The 21820-nt window shown below is 48.8% G+C and overlaps 1 protein-coding gene across 1 annotated transcript; it reads left to right on the top strand.

The window, feature by feature from the left end:
• Nucleotides 1–172: 172 nt before the first annotated feature.
• On the top strand, nt 173–18500 carry LOC137450729 (heat shock factor protein 3). Its single transcript, XM_068157585.1, has 13 exons — nt 173–338; nt 1739–1847; nt 4715–4842; nt 7894–8018; nt 8869–8944; nt 9658–9719; nt 10175–10256; nt 10918–11051; nt 12323–12568; nt 13904–14009; nt 14516–14581; nt 15111–15177; nt 15757–18500. Exons 1-13 carry the CDS (start codon nt 219–221, stop codon nt 16086–16088), a joined length of 1653 nt encoding a protein of 550 aa, XP_068013686.1. The 5' UTR covers nt 173–218; the 3' UTR covers nt 16089–18500.
• Nucleotides 18501–21820: the final 3320 nt, after the last annotated feature.

Genomic DNA, 21820 nt, shown 5'->3' with positions numbered 1-21820 from the left:
GCCGGTGATGTCACGGCCCCGCGCGCCGCGCTCCCCCGGGAGCACAACAAGAGTCACGCTCGCAGCCGCCGGGGCGGCGGGGGGCGGGGCTGGCTGCTACCCACCAATGAGCTGCCGCCCCGCTCCGGAGGCCACGCCCCTCGCAGCGTCACGCCGCCGTTGCCCGCTTCGCCCCTCCCGGCCCGTTGCATGAGCGCGCGGCCCGGCCCGGTCCGAGGATGCGGGAAGGGTTGGCGCTGCCCGGGGGCCCCGGCGCCGCCCCGGTGCCCGGCTTCCTGGCCAAGCTCTGGGCGCTCGTGGAGGATCCGCAGAGCGACGACGTCATCTGCTGGAGCAGGGTGAGGGCAGCTTGCGGGGCCGTGGCCCGGCTGGGCACCGCCGCCTGTGGGGCGGGGAGTCGGGGCTGGCCGTGAGGGGCGGTGGGGCCGGGGCGACACAAAGCAGGGGCCGGAGTGAGGGGAGGTGGGCCGGATCCGTGAGGCCTTGCGGGCGGGTGACGGCGCGGCCCCGCTGCGGGAGCGGGACCTGGGGCGGTGGGGCCTGGCGCGGCGCTGGGGCGGCGGCGGGGAGGCCCCGCGTCTCTCCGGGGAAGCTCGCAGGTCGAGGCGTAGAAAAAGCCCCGTCCGGCCCAGCGCAGAGGCCACCAAAGCATGGGGATCCGTGTTCAGGGGGTACCGGCGTGCCCCGGCACTTCGGCGGGGAGAGCCCGCTGTGGGTGACAGCGGGGGCGGGACAGGCGCGGCGGCGGCGGCGGTGGCGGTGCCGGGCTGTGCTCCGGACCCCGCCGCGGCGCGGGGACACGCGTGGCAGTCACCGGGATCTGTGAGGGCCGAGTGGCCCTGGCCCCGGTGTCCCAGTCCCCAGTTAGTAGCTCATAGCGTCATTAGCCGAGCGGAAAAGGCTCCTCACCAAGTAATTAACTTTCCTTTTGTGTCCCCCGAGCTGGGGGAGCCGGCCGCGCTGCCCACACGTGCCCCCAGGCACTGCGCGGTGCAGGCTGCTGGGGATCTGACAGCAACACCGGGCTCGCCTTTGTCCCCGCTCATTTGTCAGTCCGTAGGCTTCTCCGCTCTTTTTTTTTTTTGCCCCGAGGTTTGGCCTTTACAGAAAGAAAAATGAGAAGAAACCCAGCATTTTTGTTCTCGTTATGAGCAGCCTAAAAGTGATACAGAAAGAGCTGCCCGCTTCCAGGAAGTTTGAGCTGGTGAATGTGATGAATCCGAAACCGGTTGTGTCGCCGTTAAGGGTTTTCACCGGCGGGCTGTGCAGTCTGAACTTTCAGCCGCTGTCCGGCGTTGCTGGTTATTTTTGGTGGTGACATAGTGCATACAATGGAAGAATCTCGTCAGGAGCCGGGCAGCTCTGAGCAGCGCAGGGAAAAGCCCTCTAGTGGCACCGGCTCCGTTGTGCTCGGTGTCCTGGGAAGGAGGAGAGCAACAGATAGGGTTCAGAGCGTTGTTTTTTTGGATTAAGATGAAACCTTTAGGCCTTTCAAACGATAACAGCCCCCAGTCAAACCCCAGCAAACAGCATCCACTGGAGTGTGTCGTGTAACTGTGTTTTAGGGCTCAAACTTCTTAATGCAGTCCCAGATGCTCACACAGACAGTTCCCTTCGCCAGTGTTTTGTTCTTCCCCGTTGCAGGATCTGTCTCTGTTGATTTATGGTATTGACTTCTGAGCAACACCTTAGGAAAGCTGTGCTTGGTCTCTGACTTGTCTCTCTGCTTATTTCCTAGAATGGTGAGAACTTCTGCATTCTGGATGAGCAGAGGTTTGCCAAGGAGCTGCTCCCCAAGTACTTCAAACACAACAATATCTCCAGCTTCATACGACAGCTTAACATGTGTAAGCACTGGCTGCTCTTATGCATTTTGTGCTGCTTGGCATCAATCTGCATTGCTTTAAACCATTTGACCTGGCAGACCTTTCATCCCTGAGAATGTGAATTCTGGTCTTGAGTTTGCTTTGCAAAAGGAAAGAATCACAGCAGAGCTTGGCTTAGTCTTTGTTTTCTGAGTTTCATTTCTGAGGCCTGTTAAGAGACAACCATAAAAATACTGTTTCATCTGCTAACACCTAAGGCTTGGGTAGAGTTTGCTGGGTTCCAGTGGTATTGGTGTCCTGGTTTAACCCCAACCAGCAACTGAGCCTCACACAGCCACTCAATCATTCCCCTCTTCCTAGAAGAGGTCCATTACTGAAATAAAATATAATGTAAAAATGACAGTAACTGTAATGAAAAGGAACATAACAAAGAAAAAGAGCTAAAACCTCAGGAAGATGAGTGATGCACAGTGCTGTTGCTTGCCCTCTGCTGACAAATGCCTCAGCAGCAATCAGCCCCTCTCAGCTGACTCCCCCCTACCCCTCCTCTCATTTACGTATTGGCCATAACATCCTTTGATATGGAATATCCCTCTGGCTAGTTTGAGTCAGCTCTCCCCATGCCCCCTCCCAGCTCCTCCCGCACCTGCTCACTGGCAGAGCACAGGAAATTGAAAATCCTTAACTTGGGGTTAAGTGCTACTTAGCAACAACCAAAACATCAGCCTGTTACCAGCATTATTCTCACACTGAATCCAAACCACAACACCGTGCCAGCTTCTAGGGAGCAAGTTAACTCTATCCCAGCCAAATCCAAGTGAAGTGATAAAAGCAAACTTCTGCATAGGCAGAAGAACAAAGGTCTTAATCTGCACCCATGCATCTAGGGGGGAAAAAACCCCACCTAGGTCATGCAGTTTGCCTGCATTGCTGTGTTGGAGCAAGGTCAGTCGTGTGATGGATCAAGCTGGGCTAAGTTTCTGGGTTTGTTTTTCCATGCTCAACTTGCCAGCATCATGTAGCATCCATTCTATAACACGTGTACAACATGTACAGACAAAAGGAGCTGGAGCAGAGTGGTAATTCAGAGAGCCAGTGCAATGTGCAGGGCTCCAACATGCAGCAGGAGCGGTTGTTTTGCAGTAGATTATGAGCTGTGTGACTGTACAGACACCACAGAGATGGCTGCCTCATCTGTTCCAAACTAAGGAGGAGGAGCTCCCTGTCCTTGCCCAGTGGGTTTGCCTGATCTCCAGCTGATTTTTGTCAGCCATGAGAGAGAAAACACTTAGCCATGTGACAGAAAGTGGGTGCTGCTGTTTGTGTCGGGGGTTGAGACTCCATCACTGGGGTGTCAAAAGGTAAAGCAAACCAGCAGTTATCAGTCTTGTGGCAAAGGTAAATGCCAAAATGCCAATACTCCTGTGAAGTCATAGACTGCAAGGGCTGCCTTCTTTTAGAATAGAATAGAATTAGCCAGGTTGGAAAAGACCTTTGAGATCATAGAGTCCAACCTGTCACCCAGCACCATCTAATCAACTAAACCATGGCACCAAGCACCCCATCCAGTCTCTTCCTAAACACCTCCAGGGATGGGGACTCCACCACCTCCCTGGGCAGCACATTCCAATGGCCAATCTCTCTTTCTATGAAGAACTTCTTCCTACCATCCAGCCTAAACCTCCCCTGGCACAGCTTGAGACTGTGTCCTCTTGTTCTGGTGCTGGTTGCCTGGGAGAAGAGACCAACCCCCACCTGGCTACAACCTCCCTTCAGGTAGTTGTAGAGAGCAAGAAGGTCTCCCCTGAGCCTCCTCTTCTCCAGGCTAAGCAACCCCAGCTCCCTCAGCCTCTCCTCACAGGTCTGTGCTCCAGACCCCTCCCCAGCTTTGTTGCCCTTCTCTGGACACCTTCCAGCAACTCAACATCTTTCCTCATCTGAGGAGCCCAGAACTGGACACAGGACTTAAGGTGTGGCCTAGCCAGTGTGGTGTACAGGGGCACAATGACTTCCCTGCTCCTGCTGGCCACACTATTCCTGATGCAGGCCAGGATGCCATTGGCCTTCTTGGCCACCTGGGCACACTGCTGGCTCTTGTTCAGCCTATGGTCAACCAGTACCCCCAGGTCCCTTTCTGCTTGGCCACTCTCCAGCCACTCTGACCCCAACCTGTAGTAGGTCCTGCTGGACTTATCCTAGCTTGGAGTAAAGTTCTCTAAAGATAGCACTGTTGGGGTGCAGCGAAACTGGAATACATTAACTGTACTACAGACTTGAACAGGGGGAGATAGGGATTGTCTGTCAGCTCTGTGTTGCATCTGCCCTGTGTTTTTGAAGCAGTGATGGAAACAGAGCTGCACTGTCTTGTCTGATGGTATGGAGAAGGTACCCTGTGTGCTTGTATTTGCACAGCATGAGAAGGAATTTCTTTGCCTTAGGTTATTCTCTGGTGGTACCTGACAGCCTTTGTTCTGATATGTAGTTGTGTTAGGGTTAAAGGCCTGAAAGGGAAGGGGCACCATTCCACTGCTTCACTGGGACACAATTTTGGTCAAGATGTCCTAATAAATTTAATTCCTACCTAACTTCTGTGATTATTTGGACATCTCCTCCTTGCCTGAAGGCACTAGCTGACCTCTGCCACGCTCGCTGTTGGTACAGCCTGTGAGGTCGTTCTGTGGTGTGGATGTCTTCTCTAGCTGTGAAGATTGGAGGAGTCAAATCCTTTAGCACCAAAGCAAAGCAGCTTGGGCTGGGGTTTTGTGGCTTCTGCTCCCAGTAACTGTAGTGCTGAAGGTATTTCAGTAGCCTTGGGGTTTTCTTTAGCTTTGTGTTGTAACAGTCAGCTTTGAACTGGAAGAAATGACTTTGTGACTACCTCTCCACAGATGGATTCAGGAAGGTGATTGCTCTTGAGAATGGCATGATTACAGCAGAGAGAAGCTCAGTCATTGAGTTCCAGCACCCTTTCTTCAAGCAAGGCAAGGCACATCTGCTGGAAAACATCAAGCGCAAGGTAAGGCCAAAGCCTGCACTCGCTTCACTTTGTCCTGAAAAGCTTACCAAGAGTGTGTCTGGGGGTTTCAGATGCTTTACAGCTGCCAAAAATGCCATGAGAACAAAGATTGTGTATGGTAATGCAAGCCTTTAACTCCCTCTTGAATGTCAGTCTGATACTTGGCTTGACCTTGAGGAAGTTCTTCACCGTGAGAGTGGTGAAGCCCTGGAATGGGTTGTGCAGGGAGGTGGTTGAGGCCCCATACCTGGAGGTGTTTAAGCCCAGGCTGGATGAGGCTCTGGCCAGCCTGATCTAGTGTGGGGTGTCCCTGCCCATGGCAGGGGGGTTGGAACTAGCTGATCCTTGTGGTCCCTTCCAACCCTGACTGATACTATGACACTACTATGATACCTGCTCATCTCAGCTCTCGGACAAAACACACCCAGCTGTTGTTCAGCAGTGCGCTGTAGCGGGACCACCTTCTCCAGAGCTCTCAACCTAGAGCCCTTTTTCCACAGGATTCCAACTTGCCATGGTCTTGAATTCTGCCAGCACAGTAGAGTAGCAAAGAGTTTTCAGAGTGAAATAAGAGAATACATTCCCCCCTGGTGCTTACTGGAGCTGATCAGGTGGTTTGGGCAAGCTCACACAGGTTTTGTTGCTCCCCCAAAACTGTTGCCGCTGAGCTCCGTCTGTGTTAGTGCCTTCCGGTTCTTATTTGTACATCCAGGCCTTGTCTGACCTGTTTCTGCACAGATAATTTACCCTCTGTTGGCACATTACAGCCCATAATATCCTGGCTGCCAGAGGAAGAGAGTATCATGATATGTCATGTTGACACCTGAGCTGCAGAATCTTTTTAGGACCTCGTAATGTGGTGGCTGCATCGCCCAAGTTAATAAAAACACAGGGTGGGCTGGAGAGGCACAATTGTGTTTTGATTGATTCTTCACTGAGCTGTGTCTGCTCAGAATCAGAATTGATTAGACAGAGCCTTGCAGTTGCCTCTCTGGCTCGGGCCTGTGCTCCTCCCTGCTGCTGTCATCACCAGCCAGTCCTGGCACGCTCGCCCGCCTGCCGTGTCGGGGCAGTCAGGGTGGTGTTACGTACGGCACCGCGTGTCCCATGGGTGTTGTGCTGGGTGGAGTGCTCTAGATGGAAAGACAAAAGCTCAGTTGGTGCCAAGGATGTTCATAGGAAAAGTGTTTAACAGAGAGTGCATTTCTCTCTGTTGCACAGGAAATGTGGGGTGATTTCTTGCAAAACATTCCAGAGTTTTTCCTGCTCTTTTTCCGTCTGGAATGGAGTCAAGTTCTGGTACTTGCCATAAACTGCATTTCAAGTCTCTAACAGGAATGCAGAGCTGAAGGCAAGACTTCATAAGAGTGGGAAGGGTTTGGTGGGAAGGAACCTTTAAAGGTCCTTTAGTCCAACCTCCCTGTAGTGAGCAGGGGCATCTCCAAGTAGATCAGGCTGCTCAAGAGTCTCATCTAACCTCAGCAGGAATGTTTCCAGGACTGGGGCATCTACCACCTCTCTGAACAACATGGGCCTGTGTCTCACAGCCCTCAGCATTAAAAAGGTCTTCCTTATCTACATCTCCCCTCTTTTAGTTTCAAACCATCAGCCCTCATCCTGTCACAAAAGGACCTGCTAAAAAGTCTCTCCCCATGCTTCTTATAGGCCCCTTTAAATACTGAAAGGCTGCAGTAACATCTCCCAAGGTTTCACCATCCATCCTTGCCTATTTGTCTAGTCCTTTTTAGCTTTAGCTCTGCTGCTGTGCTTCAATCTTGACACTCTTATTACCCAGTTAGAGACTGAAGGAGCAGTTCCTGGCACTTGGACAGAATGTTTTAATTCTAGTCCTTTTTTTAGAAGCAGGCTGACTGCATTTGGCATTTTCTACCTGCTGCCTGCATACTTTGAGTGCCTTCCCCACAGCGAGGTGCTGTGTTGAGGAGAAATCAGACAACCATGGGTCTCATTTCATAGAATCAATAAGGTTGGAAGAGACCTCAAAGATCATCAAGTCCAACCTGTCACCCAACACCTCATGACTACTAAACCATGGCACCAAGTGCCACATCCAATCCTCTCTTGAACACCTCCAGGGATGGTGACTCCACCACCTCCCTGGGCAGCACATTCCAATGGCTAACAACTCTGTGAAGACCTTGGTCCAGTTCTGTTCAGTGTTTGGCTGAAGGATTTTTCAAGTGATGTTCACAGAACCTGGTCCTGTCATTCCAATGTGTGATGCACCAGGTCTGTTTCACAATCCTGCATTGCATGTTAGCCACCAAAGCCACCACCCAAGAGAGCTGCTGAAGAAATCAGAAGGTGCAAGTGTGGGATGGAGAGTGAACTTTTTATTGACTCACCCACCATCCTTTGAAGAGGTGGCACCCAAGGATTCTGGTGTGGGCAGAAGAGCATTTTGGGCTCTGACTTTCAGGAGACAAGTCTCCATTGCTTTGGAATGTCACTGAGCAGAGAGGTAATAAGAGAAACATCGATATGAGGCTCTGCAGTTCTGGTGCTGTGAGACAAATTTTCAAGTGGAGTAGGATGCACTGAATTGGACATCTTGCCCCCAGTAACTTCATCTGAATTTGTTCCTCCTGTGCTGGCAGATTGACCCACAGCCAAGAGGAATATGATTATCCTGTTCTTGCTCCACTATCAGTTCTGTGTTTTGCTCTTGGCTGGTGTCTTGCTCCTTGACACTAGAGGGCAAGCTGCCACTAGACCTGTCAGAGAACCCCCCCCCAGGGAAGGCCATGTTCCAACAGTGAAAGGTTTTATCATGGATGACAGTGGTGAATCTCCTGTGCACAGTGGTGTTCCCATGTGTTATTGACGTCTTGTGGTTGTGCATGCAGTGCAGGCTGTCCTGGGGCCTGCCATCTACAGCAGTCCCCATGGTTTGTGGCACAAGAGTTGTGGTGTTACCCAATCCTCTGATAGAGTTTGTCCCTGTTCTTCTACAGACTGCACTGCTCCTGCAGAAAGAGGTCTGCAAGGCCCTGTTCATAGTAAGTCATGTATTACTTGGTCCTGTTGTAGGTATCTGCAGTAAGGACTGAGGATCTCAAGGTCTGTGCGGAGGATTTGCACAAGGTGCTCTCTGAAGTCCAAGAAATGAGAGAGCAGCAGAACAACATGGATGTCAGGCTGGCTAACATGAAGAGGTAGACTCTGTGTGTTTCACAGGCATCTATGTTTTGAATGTTGCTTTACCTGAGAGAGCTTGACTCTAAATGTGGGTTCATTTCAACTGCAAACAGGTGAAGCCATTTTCCCCCCCTCTAAGAATTCTCAATCCACCCCACACAATGTTCTGGGTCTCAAGTTTGTCTTTGTAATTCAGTTGCAGAGCAGAGAGTGAGACTGGGAGTTTGCTGACTGCCTTGAGATTTCATTTTGGTTGCCATCACCTGCAGAAATTATTCAGGAACGCCCAAGCATGTTCTCCAGAGGGTCAGATGCAGTGAGGGAAGAGTAGCCTTTGGGTTTCTGTCTAATTGGAAGTGAGCTTTGCAGGTCCTCATCTCTGTTCCCTCAGATTCTTTTTGTGTAGGCACTGGTAATATGTTCAGATCATTGGTATGCAAGCAGATGTTGACTAAAGTCAGGAGATACCTTCACTCCACTCCCTCTGTTCCTTAAAACAAACTCACAAAGCTCACCCTCAGAAACAAACTTTGAACGTGTTCTGAGGTGGCCTGTGTTAGGCTGCTTCCAAACACCGAGTCTTTATTCTAAGGCTTTGAGGGAGTACCTCAGATCAAGGTTGTTGGTGGAGCAGCAGAAGATGAGAGCATCCTTATTAGGGAGTGTTTGGTCCTGCCTGAGGGCAAATGGAATTAATTGAACCCAGAGTTCAGGCCAGTGGCTCAGATTAACTGATGGTTAGCTACTCACAGAAGGAATATTGCCATTGGTCCTGCAAGGTACTGTGAAAGTTTGAAAGCTGTAAAACTAGAGCATATCAAGTAAACTCTGTTCATCCTCTGTCTTCTGATTTATTCTGCATTGCAGAGAAAATAAGGCCCTGTGGAAAGAAGTGGCAGTTCTAAGGCAGAAGCACAGTCAACAACAGAAGCTGCTGTCTAAGGTACCATTGCAGCATCTTCAGTGCTACCATCCTTACTCCTGCCTCTGCGATACTTGCTGGCACTCTTTGCTTATGTAGAATGACAAATGACACAGAGCTGAACAGGCTGTATTAATACAGCATACAGAAAATGTTCACAGTTCCTGAGCCTCACAAAAGTAGCACAGCAATAAAAAAACCCCACGAGCAAAACGCTGAGGGCTGAAGTGGTAGTGGAAAGGCTTTCAGTGTGTTGGAGATCTCAGTGAACCTTACTTGGAGAGAAATCAGTAACTGGGGTAAGCGTGGGGCTGGAGGCAGTGCACGCTCACAGGAGCCTAAAGAGAGAGATTGCAGGCACGTGGAATGGAGTCTGTGAAAGATCTGGGACTTAGACCACTCAAGAAATCATCTTGGAACCCAGAAACTATAGGAGCTTCTGCACTGGAACAAATTTTCTCTGCTTGATGCCTTGACTGTTTCTGGTCCGGAACCCTCTGGTGACTTTAACGGTGTTACAGTACTTCCAAGAACAACAACTTGTCCAAGTGGAAGAATTTTTCAATGCCCTTTGTAACTGTCATGTTGGGGGTTGTTTGTTTTTTTAAGACATGAGCACAAGTGGAGTTTTAATTTGCCTGTCCATTTCAATCACAGGGTGCAATCTGAAGGAGCAATTGAGGAGCACCGTGCTGACCGCCTGCTTTTTGCTTTCTCTTGTTTTTCTCTTCTAGATTCTTCAATTTATACTGAGTTTGATGCGAGGAAATTATATTGTTGGGGTCAAAAGGAAAAGGTAATTGCTGGATAGGTCACCAGTCAGTGTCAGATGTGAAGTGCAGGGATAAATCAGCTTCTGAAAGGCAAGATGCTTAGAGCTCGTGAAGAACCTTTTTGTCGCTGGTGTATTCGAACCTGACAAAGCTGCTGGAAGTTGGATAAAGCATGCAGTAAAGATTTTTCTCTCTACCACTAAAAACATGGGTGGGAAGAGAATATACTATACAGTTTAAATTGCAAAGGGCACCCAGATCAGAAATAGCAGAAGGTGACTCAAAGTGTCCAAATGCAGCTGGCTTGCTCAAATTGAGGAGCGTGTTTAGCCTGCAGCCTGTCTGCAGTACACTAAAACCAGTTCCAAGCATCAGGTTCATTATGAGTGAAGGAATGATCTGACCACTGCTGCACACATTTGGCTTTGCTACAGCCTTTTGCTGGGGATTTATTTACTAAAGCTGTGTTGTGTCTCAGGTCTCTGACAGATGCTGCAGGTGCTTCACCTTCCAAGTACAGTCGGCAGTATGTTCGGATTCCTGTGGAGAGCGGCCAAGCAGTAAGTCAGATCCTCCCAGGGACTGGGCAGGACACAGGGATCTCTCCTATGGAGAAAGATGAGAGAACAGGGGCTGTTGAGTCTTGAGAAGGCTGAGAGGGGATCTTACTAAATATCTGAGGGGTGGGTGTCAAAAAGAAGGTGATGGTCACTTTTTTGGTGGTGCTCAGTGATAGGACAAGGAACAACAGGTACAAGCTAAAACACAGGAGGTTCTACCTCAACATTTCTTTACTGTGAGTAAAGAAGAGTACTGAGTACTGAGGAGACATTTCTTTACTGTGAGTGTGCTGGAGCACAGGCTGCTCAGAGGTTGTGGGGTCTCCTTTTCTGGAGACATTGAAAGCCCACCTGGATGCCTTCCTGTGCAGCCTTCCCTAAGTGATTCTGCTTTGAATTGATTTTTGGATCAGTCTCTTCTAGCCCCTAACGTTCTGTAATGCTGTGATTCTTCCTTGTAACTGTGAATATCCTAATCTCACACAATCTGTCTCTATTTCAAACTGGACAGCTTTAAAGCATTGCTCTGTCTGTAAAATCATGTCAATCAGTGCGACGAGTCAAAGGTGAAACAGGAAAGAGAGGCTGCCAGGAAAACTGGAGCTTCCTATCAAGCAAGGCAGACCTTTTGGGTTACTCATGCTGTCTGTCTGCCCTGCAGATGGCTTTTTCTGAGCATCATGCAGATGATGAGGATGGAAATGGTTCAGGTCTCATCATCCGAGATGTCACAGACACCCTGGAAAATGCCACTGACGGACTCCTCGCTGTGGCACACACAAGTGGCAAAGCCAGGTAGGTTTAAAGGGTGTGAAATATTTATGCCTAGGTCATTAACTAGTTAGTGATGATGCAGAATACAGAATTAACCAGGTTGGAAAAGACCTTCAAGATCATTGAGTCCAACCTATCACCCAACACCATCTAATGAACTGAACCATGGCACCAAGCACCCCAGCCAGTCTCTTCCTAAACACCTCCAGGGATGGTGACTCCACCACCTCCCTGGGCAGCACATTCCAATGGCCAATCTCTCTTTCTGGGAAGAATCTCTTCCTAACATCCAGCCTAAACCTCCCCTGGTGCAGCTTTAGGCATTGCCATGAGTGATCCATCTGAACTCAGCCACTCTGAATTTTCACTCTGCTTATCCATGACAGGCCAGTGTGTAGACTGCCTTTTGACAGCATGGAGCATTGGTTGTGAGCTGCAAAGCTTTTTAAGAGCTTATGTCTCTTCAGCAGTGCCTGAAGGCCTGGCAAGCTGGTTGGCACTGCAGGTTTCATTTGCTGAGGCCTTTCTGTTCATTCAACAAATAAGCACATACTTAACTTCTCAGCTGATTAGTGACCTGAATTTATGTGTAGGTTACTAACAGAGTCCAAAAGGCATGGAGGTTACTCACAGACCAACCAAGGTAGGTGGGTTTTATCTCTAGTTTCAGCACTACTGTGGCTAATACTGTATCTAAGCAGTGCTGAAGGGAAGGTGTTCTTTTGTGTGGCACCAGATTCTTGTGCAAACCCATTGCAGTGAAACCAAAAAGCAGGCAGTCAGCACAGCACTCCCAAATTGCTCACTCAGATTGCACCCTGTGATTGAAATCATAGTATCATCATAGTATCATAGCATCATTCAGGGTTGGAAGGGACCACAAGCATCATCTAGTTCCAACCCCCCTGCCATGGGCCGGCACACCCCACAATGGATAGGAGATCATCACATCCAGAGTGAAATATGAGCCAGTTTGGAATCTTTTTATTTCCAGAGACACAATGCTGGGAGTTTCCTTGCTGTCAGATTTCCATGCAGTATTTTGCTGCTCTTGGCCCAGCAAAATGGGATGCTGTGTTCTGAGACATGCAGCATGTATAGGCTGTAATAAAAGGTTCTTCATGGGCCTTTAGGAAGGGACTTCCCTTCTTTTGCCTAAAGACCAGTCAGTGGTTTGAGCTCTTGACTGGCTTGACCTTACCCTGTATTAAGATTTGAGATGCTAAACTTGCCATGAGTGGTAACAGAGGTGATGAATTCTCTCCTGTGTGTTGTTTGTCTCTGTGCTGTAGAGAGATGCAGGCAGCGCTGGATCCTGGCTTACCTCTTTGTCAAGTGTCGCAGCTGAACGAGTTAAACTGTGCAGAGCCCATCCCACCAGTTCATATAAATGATGTCAGCAAACCCAGTGAACCAGGAAATGCTGCTGTGGAGCTCCATACTGCACAGCCTAACACTCCAGAAGACCCTGTGTCAGTGATTGACTCCATCTTGAATGAGAACAGCTCTGGGAACCAAAGCGATCCTTTGCTGGACAGGTATTCACTTGTTTCTGGAAACTGTTGTGCTCTTGTCATTTTGTGGGATCTTGTCAAAGTTTTGGAGGGTGTGTTTAGCAGAACACAGTGAATTAGCTTTTTTTTATCGTATATATTGATTTCCTAGAGTTTCCAGCTCTGCCCTGGCCCTGGAGCTGTATCATATGTGTGGCCTCAGGGTCAGCTGCATCAAGGAACAAACCTTAGTTCTTTCTCCTGCCAGCTCTTCTGCTGTGGTTAACTTCAGGCAGGAAGTCCTGAAGTGATGTGTCAGAGCACTGAGTGCAACCTGAAGGTCCTGAATCATGGAATCATAGCATGGTTTAGGTTGGAAGGGGCCTTAAAGATCACCTAGTACAACCCCTCTGCCATAGACAGGGGCATTGTCCACTATGAAGGTTGTTCAAAACCACATCCAGCCTCATCTTGAGCAGGAATGGGATATCCACCACCCCTCTGGACAACCTGTTCTAATGCCTCACCACCCTCACAGTCAAGAGCCTCTTCCTTAGATCTAATATGAATCAGCATGCAGCAGAGAGCAGAGTTCAGTGCTGACACCATGTATGCACATTCCTTTCCACATCACTGACTGTCCTTGGAAACGTCTGCAGAAGGACTGTTTACAAAGGCCTCTAGTGGTAGGATGAAGGGCAGTGGTTTGAAATTAGAGAAGAGATTTAGATTGGACATTAGGAACAGGTTCTGCACCATGAGGGTGGTGGAACACTGCAACAGGAAGGTAGTTGAGGCCCCATCCCTGGAGATACTCAAGGTCAGGCTCGACAAGGCTCTGAGCAACCTGCTCTCATGGAGGATGTCCCTGCTGACTGCAGGGGGGTTGGACTAGATGACCTTTGGAGGTCCCTTCCAGCCCAAACCATTCTGTGATGGCTCAGAACAGGGAGTGTTTCCTCAGATCCAGATTATTTCCAGCCCTTTGCTTACCATTTATTGTCCCCAGGACATCTGCTTAATTTAAGCAGGCATTGGATTGTAGTCTGGGATCTGAGACCATTCCAAAGACAGTAAAATGAAGGAGGAAGTGGGTAGGGAAGTAGGAACTGCTTTTTGCTGTGATAACTGTTATTATACTCACTGTTCAGCCTTCCTTGTACCTGTCCTCCAAAGAGCTGGACCGTGACACGTGGCCCAGGATTGTGGTTTCATTCATCTGACAATAAGCTGTTCTGGTTCAGCTTTCACCTTGCCCTGCAGCAGTAATAACTGAGAGGTTAGCAGATCATGTCTGAGAGTTCTTCCTGCCTCATGGTGCAGCAGTAGGCCCTAAGTGCTGGCCATTTCTGACAGTGCTGGATCCTGTTGTCTCTGCAGAGAAGAGATTCAGGACTTTCTCAACTGCATTGATGCCAGCCTTGAGGAGCTGCAAGCGATGCTGTCTGGGAAGCAGTACAGCTTTGGTTCTGAAGCCTTCAGTGATGTGAGTCTCTCTTCACTTTCTCTGCTTTCTGCAAAGGATAACCAATTCAGGTTGTGTCATCAAGTTCTACTGGTTTGCTCCATCTTCTGCTGGGCAGGAGAGGGGGAAATCCTGCAAAGCAAATAGCTGTGGAACGATACAGAGTCAGGGTAGGAGTCTGACAGCGCAGAAGGTTCATCTAGTGTTTCTGTTATGTGTAACTGAAGGGGAAGGAGGAGGAAGTAAATTGGGCTCACTTCTCAAGCCTTTGTCACATATGATCATGTCCTGACTATGTGTTTGATTATGCTTCATGATATAGAATGGAACTCAGCCATATACCTAAATCACTTGGAAATGCAGTGTCCTTTTCTTCTCCTGTGACCTGTTCACTGCCACAGGTTGAAAATACATAGCTCTGAGCCACCTTCCCTGTGCTGCAGTGAGTGGAGTGATGTGCTGGGGAGCTCTCTGAACTTTTAATTAAGAACTTCATTATCTGACATCCAGTCTCTCTTCATTTTCAGTCATTTAATCCTGAGCTGCCAGCCCTGGATATGAGCTTGATGGAAACCTCCCCTGGTATGGAAAATGTAAGAGTAAGAGTTTCTTCTATAGTGGGGAGGGTTAGCACAATGCTGAGAGCTTTTGGGTGATGCAGTTTGAGGGCAGGGACTGGAGTGATGGCCCAGGGTGAAACTGCCATTCTATCTAGTCCTGATGACTTGAAGTTTTCAGTTATCACTGTTGGCATTAGAGAACTCAAGTAGGTTCTCAAGATCATTCCAAGTCTTATGTTCCTACCTGCAGTAATACACTCAGTGAACTCATGTTCAGCAGTGTTACTCCAACAATACAGACTGAACTAATTGTTCTGCTTTGGAAGGTATTTTCTGGTCAGGGGCCTATTTGGCTTTAAGTTAAGTTTGTCTGTAGTTCACCTTGCCACCTTCTGAGGGCTCCTGTTTGCTGGCCCTCAGGTGCCACAATGGGCTCACTGGTCAACTGTTTTAATTTCTCTTCCCTCCTCCTTTCTCCTTTAAGTTGTTAATCAGTCAGTGGGGACATGGATTTTGGGGTGGTTGTGGTGTATTCTGTCTCACTCTCTGCATTTTCATTCAGATTTCAGACTTGGCAGAGAGCAGTGAAGATCTGGGAGCCAGTGAGAGAGAAACAGCAGGAAGCAAAGGTGGGCAAGAAGGAACACTGAGAGCTGTGACAAACTCCTCCAAAACTTTATGTTGAATTGGAATTGTTGTAGCCTGTAATATGGTTTATCTCCTCCTGTGGTCTGGGCTTAAAATGCTTGTGAAGACTGGAATGTTCCTCTGATCTCGATGAAGCTGTGCCTCAGTCTTAGGAGGCCCCATCCTGTGCCCCGTGTTGGTGTTAACTGTTTCCCTTTGCTTACACGTGACAGAGTGCCACAGTAGGGAGCAGAACTGCAGATGTCCTTTGGAAGTGTCTCCTCCATGGGCTACAACCCCTCCCCCAAATGCAGTGCCACCCATTGTACCACTTCAGTGCTGCCATTGCATGCCATGTGTGTTAGGGGCTTGGAGTGTGCTTCAGATGCTGATCTTAACAGCCACAGGAGCCTTGGCTCCCCTGCTGCAGCTGTGGATGTAGTCTGTCAGAGCTCAGCTGTGTGGTTTTCTTTAATCAAACCAGGTTTTGAAGCAGCCTCTCCAGTTTTCCTTATCTTGAGTAAGAGCCTTCCCTTGTGTGACACAGGAGCCTGGAGTTTAAACTGTCTGTTTTCCCTCAGATATGCAGCTGATACAGTACAGGGCCAATCCTCTGCTTTCATTATTTGAAGAGCTACCTTCCAGTGAAGCTGCAGGGAAGACAGAGGATCCAAAAGACCTTCTGCTGCCCACCCTGGAGGAAAAACCTGCTCTTCCTGCTCCCTCAGGGAGCGGAACTGACTTGCCACTAGCAGCTCCAGCCAGCCAGGCTGAGCCTCTGGATGCTCTGGGAATGAGTGATCCACCTCTGCTCTCAGAAGATGGGAATGGAGACTATAAACTGTTCCCACTCTTGCTCCTCAGTCCTGTTGCTAATTTCATAGAAGAGGCCTCTGAGATAGAAACTTCTTGAACTTGCCATAAGATCTGCAGCTGGCTTAGTTGATGTGACAGCGAAGAAATAGACCAGCCAGAAGCTTGACCTCTCCTCACTTGCTTCCTGGGTGTTCTATTCTGTGCAGACAAAAGCAAGTTCTCTGTCTACAAGCAAAGAGCACATGTGTAAAAGAAAACAAACAACCCAAAGAACTGCAAATGAGCTCAAACCAAGAGCTGCTGGGAGTGGAGGCAGCGGGCAGAGGAGAAACACCACCTCTCTGTAGACGTTACCGCAGCATATTCCCTCACTTTTTATCCGATGTCCTTATTGCCAGAGGGAAATCTCTTTGTATCCTGGGAGTGAAGGCAGTGGGCAGAGGAGAACCAGCACCTCCCTGTAGATATTACCACAGCATATTCCCTCACTTTTTATCCAATGTCCTTATTGCCAGAGGGAAATCTTGTTTGTATCCTGTTTGTAAACTTCGGCCGGTGTTTTTGGTTTTCGTTTGGGGGTTTGGGGTTGGTTTGGTTGGGTTTGGGGGTGTTGTTTTTTTATTAGCTGGATAGCTCTGTGGTGTGTCATGTTTTAACCATGAGTTGTACTCTTTATTTTTGCTGAGAGGCTGTTTCAGTAGGGTGGCTTGTCTGGAGTGAAGGGTTGTGTGTTTTTGTTTCAAGTTGTTCCGTTTCCTTTTGGTTTGTTTGAGATACTTTGGTAGTTTGTGGCTGCAATTGTTTGCATCTGCTTAGATCACTTCTGTATTCCTAGATTTGCTGCTAGGTACAGGGAACATTTTTCCTATGGAAAATGACATTTTAACTGTGGACTATTACTTTTCAGCATGCTCAGCCACCTCCATTGCCACGGGCTGTAGGTGTTGTGGTAGGAAGTGTTCGCCCCCCTGCCTAACGCTGGTTTCTCATGCACATTGCATGGCGGTTCTAGGGCAACTTGCACCTAGCTCACAGGGCCTGTGTCCTCAGCTGTGGAGTGCAAAATGATTCACATCTAGCAAAGTCCAGCAGCTGTCCTTAAAAGTGAGAGAGAGGGGGAGAGGGGGGGAAAAAAGGAGTCACGGGGGTGACGCTGACGTGGAGATTTCTTTCCCACTTGCAGCAGTGACTTGCTCACCTCACCCTACATGAGCACTGGACTTCCCACTGCATTTTCTCTGTGTGGAACCTTAAGGCTAAATTCAGCAGATTCACCTGAGTCCTTTGACAGCAGATTACAAAAACTAGTGTCTGCTTAACCAAAAGTTCCTTCCACAACATTTCTTTTCACCCTGTTTTCCTGACTCCTTTGAGCAGCTAGGCCGCAGGCAGCAGCCTCTGCTGTCAGGTTCTCTTTCACCAGTACCAAGGTTGTAGCAATCACCACTTGCCCACACAAACCTGAAACATGAAACAGAACTTTTGGGGCTGGAAGAGGCCTGGGGACAGGTAGAAATCCCATTGTATCACACCATGTATTTCCTACCAGCACAATTACTTCAATTTCCCCCCACTCCCCTCCCAGTTGTAGGATTTCAGGCTACCTGCAGGCTTTGTCCTCTGAAGTTTCTGAACTCCTAAGTCTTGAGTTCTTTTATATTCAAGAATTGAAGGTGATTTGATATTCTGGAGCCTGTTAGATAATGCATGTTATCTATGCTGACCTTAATTGTCAGCTCCTTTGAGCGGCAGAGGAGGATCTCGCTACCACCTGCGTGTCTGTGTGTGATGCCTTCACAGTGTGGTTTTATTCCCAGGCTTCTGTAGCTGTTCTTTACCTTGTGACCCTTCATCTTTGTACCTTTTGAATTGCTTATTAAGTATGTCATACTCTAGCCTTTTCTAGTGTTTCTTTTTTGCTTTCTTGAGACAAAGGGCTGAAGAGTCTCAAGTTTTCATGGGCTGAAGAATCTCAAGTTTTCATGAGCTGAAGGGGGAGGGGGCAGTGAGTGAATCCTTATCTGTTTTGACCTCTGAGTTTTATCATTTCTTCCCAAAGGCCTCAGTTTTGCCACAAGTGAAACCATAAAACACTGGCTTTTCTTCTGTGCTGTTTGGACAGCACGGTGCAGACAACAAAGTTATTTGAGCAGCTGATCTTCTGTCACTCCCAGCTCATGAATAGGTTGGACTGCAGTGTAGTTTCTGTTACAGATTAGTCATGTTCTTCCATCATGGAGTCTTCTGGTCTCAGTGCATCTCCCCATCAGATACTTGATCTGATTGCATAATCACTTTTTAATACACTTTCTCTCTTAAGAAAGCAAGGCTTAAGACAACTGCAAATAAAAAAACAACCCTTGTGCATTTGTGTCTGGTTTGTGTCCTGGTCTAGGAAGAATGTTTCTTTGTGCAAGTTTCCTAAGACAGATTGCAGTGGAAAGGGCAAAGCTGAATAGCAAGACAAACCCACATGCTGAAGTAATTAAAGGCAAGAATTACAAAACCATGACTGTGTTTCTTGTACATTCTTTGTGTGTCTCTCTGTGTTCCTGTGTATGCCAACACTTCCCAAACCTGTTTACTGCAATTTTTTTTTCAGTGCTCTCTGGGGGGGAATCTCTTGCAGCTGCTGCTGGTTCAGAAGGAACTGAAGTTAGAAGGTTTAATTTGGTGTCTGTGTTCAGAGCTGTCAGCCTGAGAAAGAGAACTTTGGAATGGAATGGAATGGAATGGAATGGAATGGAATGGAATGGAATGGAATGGAATGGAATGGAATGGAATGGAATGGAATGGAAGAACAGAATGGAATGGAATGGAATGGAATGGAATGGAATGGAATAGAATAGAATAGAATAGAATAGAATAGAATAGAATAGAATAGAATAGAATAGAATAGAATAGACCAGACCAGGTTGGAAGAGACCTTCAAGATCATCATGTCCAACCCATCAATCAATCCAACCCACCTAAACAACTAACCCATGGCATCAAGCAGTCCATCAAGTCTCCTGAACACCTCCAATGATGGTGACTCCACCACCTCCCCAGGCAGCCCATTCCAATGGGCACTCACTCTCTCTGTATAGAACTTCTTCCTAACATCCAGCCTAAACCTCCCCTGGTGCAGCCTGAGGCTGTGTCCTCTTGTTCTGGTGCTGGCTGCCTGGGAGAAGAGACCAACCTCTGCCTGTCTACAACCTCCCTTCAGGCAGTTGTAGAGAGCAGGTTTATTATTAACCCATATTCATCATACCATGGAATCAAAGCTTGTGGGAATGGGACTGACCCTGTAGGACCAGGTTGGCTTTGGCCATTTATTAATTCATTGCTAGCTGGGAGCCAGCCCTCCTGGTGAGGGCAGCCCATACTGTTTTTTCATGAGTGGTGATGTGGGAGCTCAAAGTACTCTGTTGGGTGCTGCTGAGAAATGGGTTTGTGGTGAAAAGATCCCCAGTGACAGCCTGAAGTCGTGATGGATTACGTGCTGTGAAAGGGCAGCAGCAGGAAGCACTTTCAGGAACCTGCTGTACAAACAAGTGCTGTTGGGGAAGTCACCCCCAAGTCCCACGGTCAGCAAAACAAATGTCAATGCTCTTGCAAAGGAGCAAGTGTCCTTAAATCCTCTGATGTTAATCAGAGGATGCCTCTGCTCCTCTGAGGAATGCAAGAGATCTGTGTAAACACAGATCAGCTGAAGTGAATCCATGGGAGGTGACAGTGAGGTGACAGGATGAATACCAACAGGGCAAAAGTAATGGAAACCTCTGGACACCCTCAGCCATGCTGCCAAGCGTAGGAGCCCTCTGTCCCCTCCAGCAGTCAATGGGGCACCGTCAAAGTCCTGGAGGGTGAAATGGGATTAAGTTGGTAAGGGTCTGGAAGGTTTGGGGGGACATTTGGTTCCTCTGTAGCTGTATTTGTCTCCAATGCTGAAGTATTTTCTGTCATAGGAGCACCCAATGTACTCACTGACCACCTTGGCCTCCATTTCTCTATCTCCTCCCATCCTCCCTATACCAAAAAGACAAAGTTTACATTTCACCTTACATCAGCAGTTGGCATATTGAAGCTAGCTGTTCACCATCTTCTCTTCAGAGGAAGGGTCTGAGTATGTTCTAGTATTTATTTATGCCTTTTTTAATGTTCCTTCTATTCTGGTTTCTAGATTCATTCTGTTACTTACCTGTTTATTTACATGAGAAAACACTGAAACCAACAATTCTCTTCCAGAGCCTGTGCCCTGTTCTCTCCTGTGGTTTTTTGCCAGCAAGTTTCAACTATGGTCTGCAGCTCCCCCTGAGTGTACTCTCAGAGGTGGTGTGAAAGGCTCTCCAGGGCTCCTGTTGCTTACTCATAACTTGTGGTCCCAGGTTGCAGGATCCCAGCCTCAGCTTTGTACCTGCTGCCCTGCAGGCAGCACAGCAGCTTTTGGCTGTGTGATCAGCTCTTGCTGCTGCGGTACCCACACCAGCCCTTCCCTTCTCTCAGGCTTTTGTAACTCACTGTATGGTCAAAGCTTCCCAGCCCTCTTGGGAAACTAGGGGAAGAGCAGCCAACTACCACACAAATTCTGCTGGGTCTCTTTTTGCCACCTTTTCCCTTACCCTTGTCATTTTCCTTTTGGAGACAAGTTAACATTTCAGTTGGGAGAGGAGACCCACATTACTCATGCCCTGTTTGCCAGCTCACAGGGCTGTGACTCAGCCCAAAGGCTGTGCAAGTGTCCCCATGCCTGCCCTGGCATTGCCTCACTTCTCTTCCCAAAGAACCACTTGTCACCTGGGCACTACCAGCTGCCCCAGAGCCAGTATTCTTTATAAGCTCCTGTAAGGAATGCCCCCAAGCTCCATAAGGTATAGATTGAAACATTATCTACTGGAAATAAGGTGAGCTGGCAACAGGGAACAGCACAGATCCACCTCAGTGTCAGGCAGGCCTCTGATCTGGGCACAGCAGGCTGCTCAGAGCCTGTGCCAAGGTTAACCCATGCCATGGGCTCTACAGTTGGTGTCGGATTTTCCTAGAAGTGGAGAACTCTGCTCCTCATTTCCACGGCCCAGGGAAAGAATGTTTATATGAAGACGTGCTGCTCTGCTTCGAGATAAGGAGAGGCAGCGGGGCTGGGAGCCGAGGACAGGCTCCCACACCGCGATGGGCTGGCCGAGCCTGCCTGCAGCCCGGTGGCATCTGCAGCACACAGATAGCTGGGGCAGAGATAGCAGCGCGGCGATACGGGCGGCAGAGCTCCGCCCGCGGGCCCCGCGGAGGATGCGCATGCGGTGGGTGCGGATCGGTCGGCAGCTGCGTGGGTCACAACCCCCTGGCTGTGCAGTCAGGACCAGTGTGCTGTCCAGCTGGCTGCGTAACGGGGCCGTGTTCCCGTGCCCACTGTTGCTCCACTACATTATTGCAAGTTTCCTTCCTCCTCCAGCACCAACGCGCACTGCTGACGCTTCTACTTCTCGGGTTTGGTGTCTGCATGGTGGAAGGAAGATTTGCTTCTCCTGGGCTGCCTTCCACGTGTTAAGCGCTCAGAGAGCACACCCAGGCGTGGCAGGCGCTGTGAGAAAGTGGAAAGTGCCCCTCACATGCTCCTTTCGCAACTGTTCTTCCTACTGCTGCAGATCAGCCCTCCCCACCCAGATCGCATCAGCCTAGCCACCAAGTTTTATCTCCTGTATTTGTATTTACTCTTTTGGTGGCGTGGACAGTGGCAGGAGAAACCTCATCTCCCTCATATGATGAAGCCACAAATACCTGCATGCTAAGGTGACCCTTGCTAGCAACTTTTTTTGGCTTCTGCTTTTGGGGCACTGTGATAACTTG

The sequence above is a fragment of the Melanerpes formicivorus genome, unplaced genomic scaffold (genome assembly GCF_026170545.1).
Source record: "Melanerpes formicivorus ecotype bairdi unplaced genomic scaffold, bMelFor1.0.p_v2 SCAF_37, whole genome shotgun sequence".
NCBI lineage: Eukaryota > Metazoa > Chordata > Aves > Piciformes > Picidae > Melanerpes > Melanerpes formicivorus.
Note: the sequence above shows the minus strand (reverse complement) of the source record. Positions and strands in the feature narration are given on the sequence as shown.

Coding starts and splice junctions, on each gene's coding strand:
- LOC137450729 (XM_068157585.1), top strand. CDS start 219: ATGCGGGAAGGGTTGGCGCTGCCCGGGGGCCCCGGCGCCGCCCCGGTG. Junction 339..1,738: donor ACGTCATCTGCTGGAGCAGG/GTGAGGGCAGCT, acceptor CTTATTTCCTAG/AATGGTGAGAACTTCTGCAT. Junction 14,582..15,110: donor CCTCCCCTGGTATGGAAAAT/GTAAGAGTAAGA, acceptor ATTTTCATTCAG/ATTTCAGACTTGGCAGAGAG.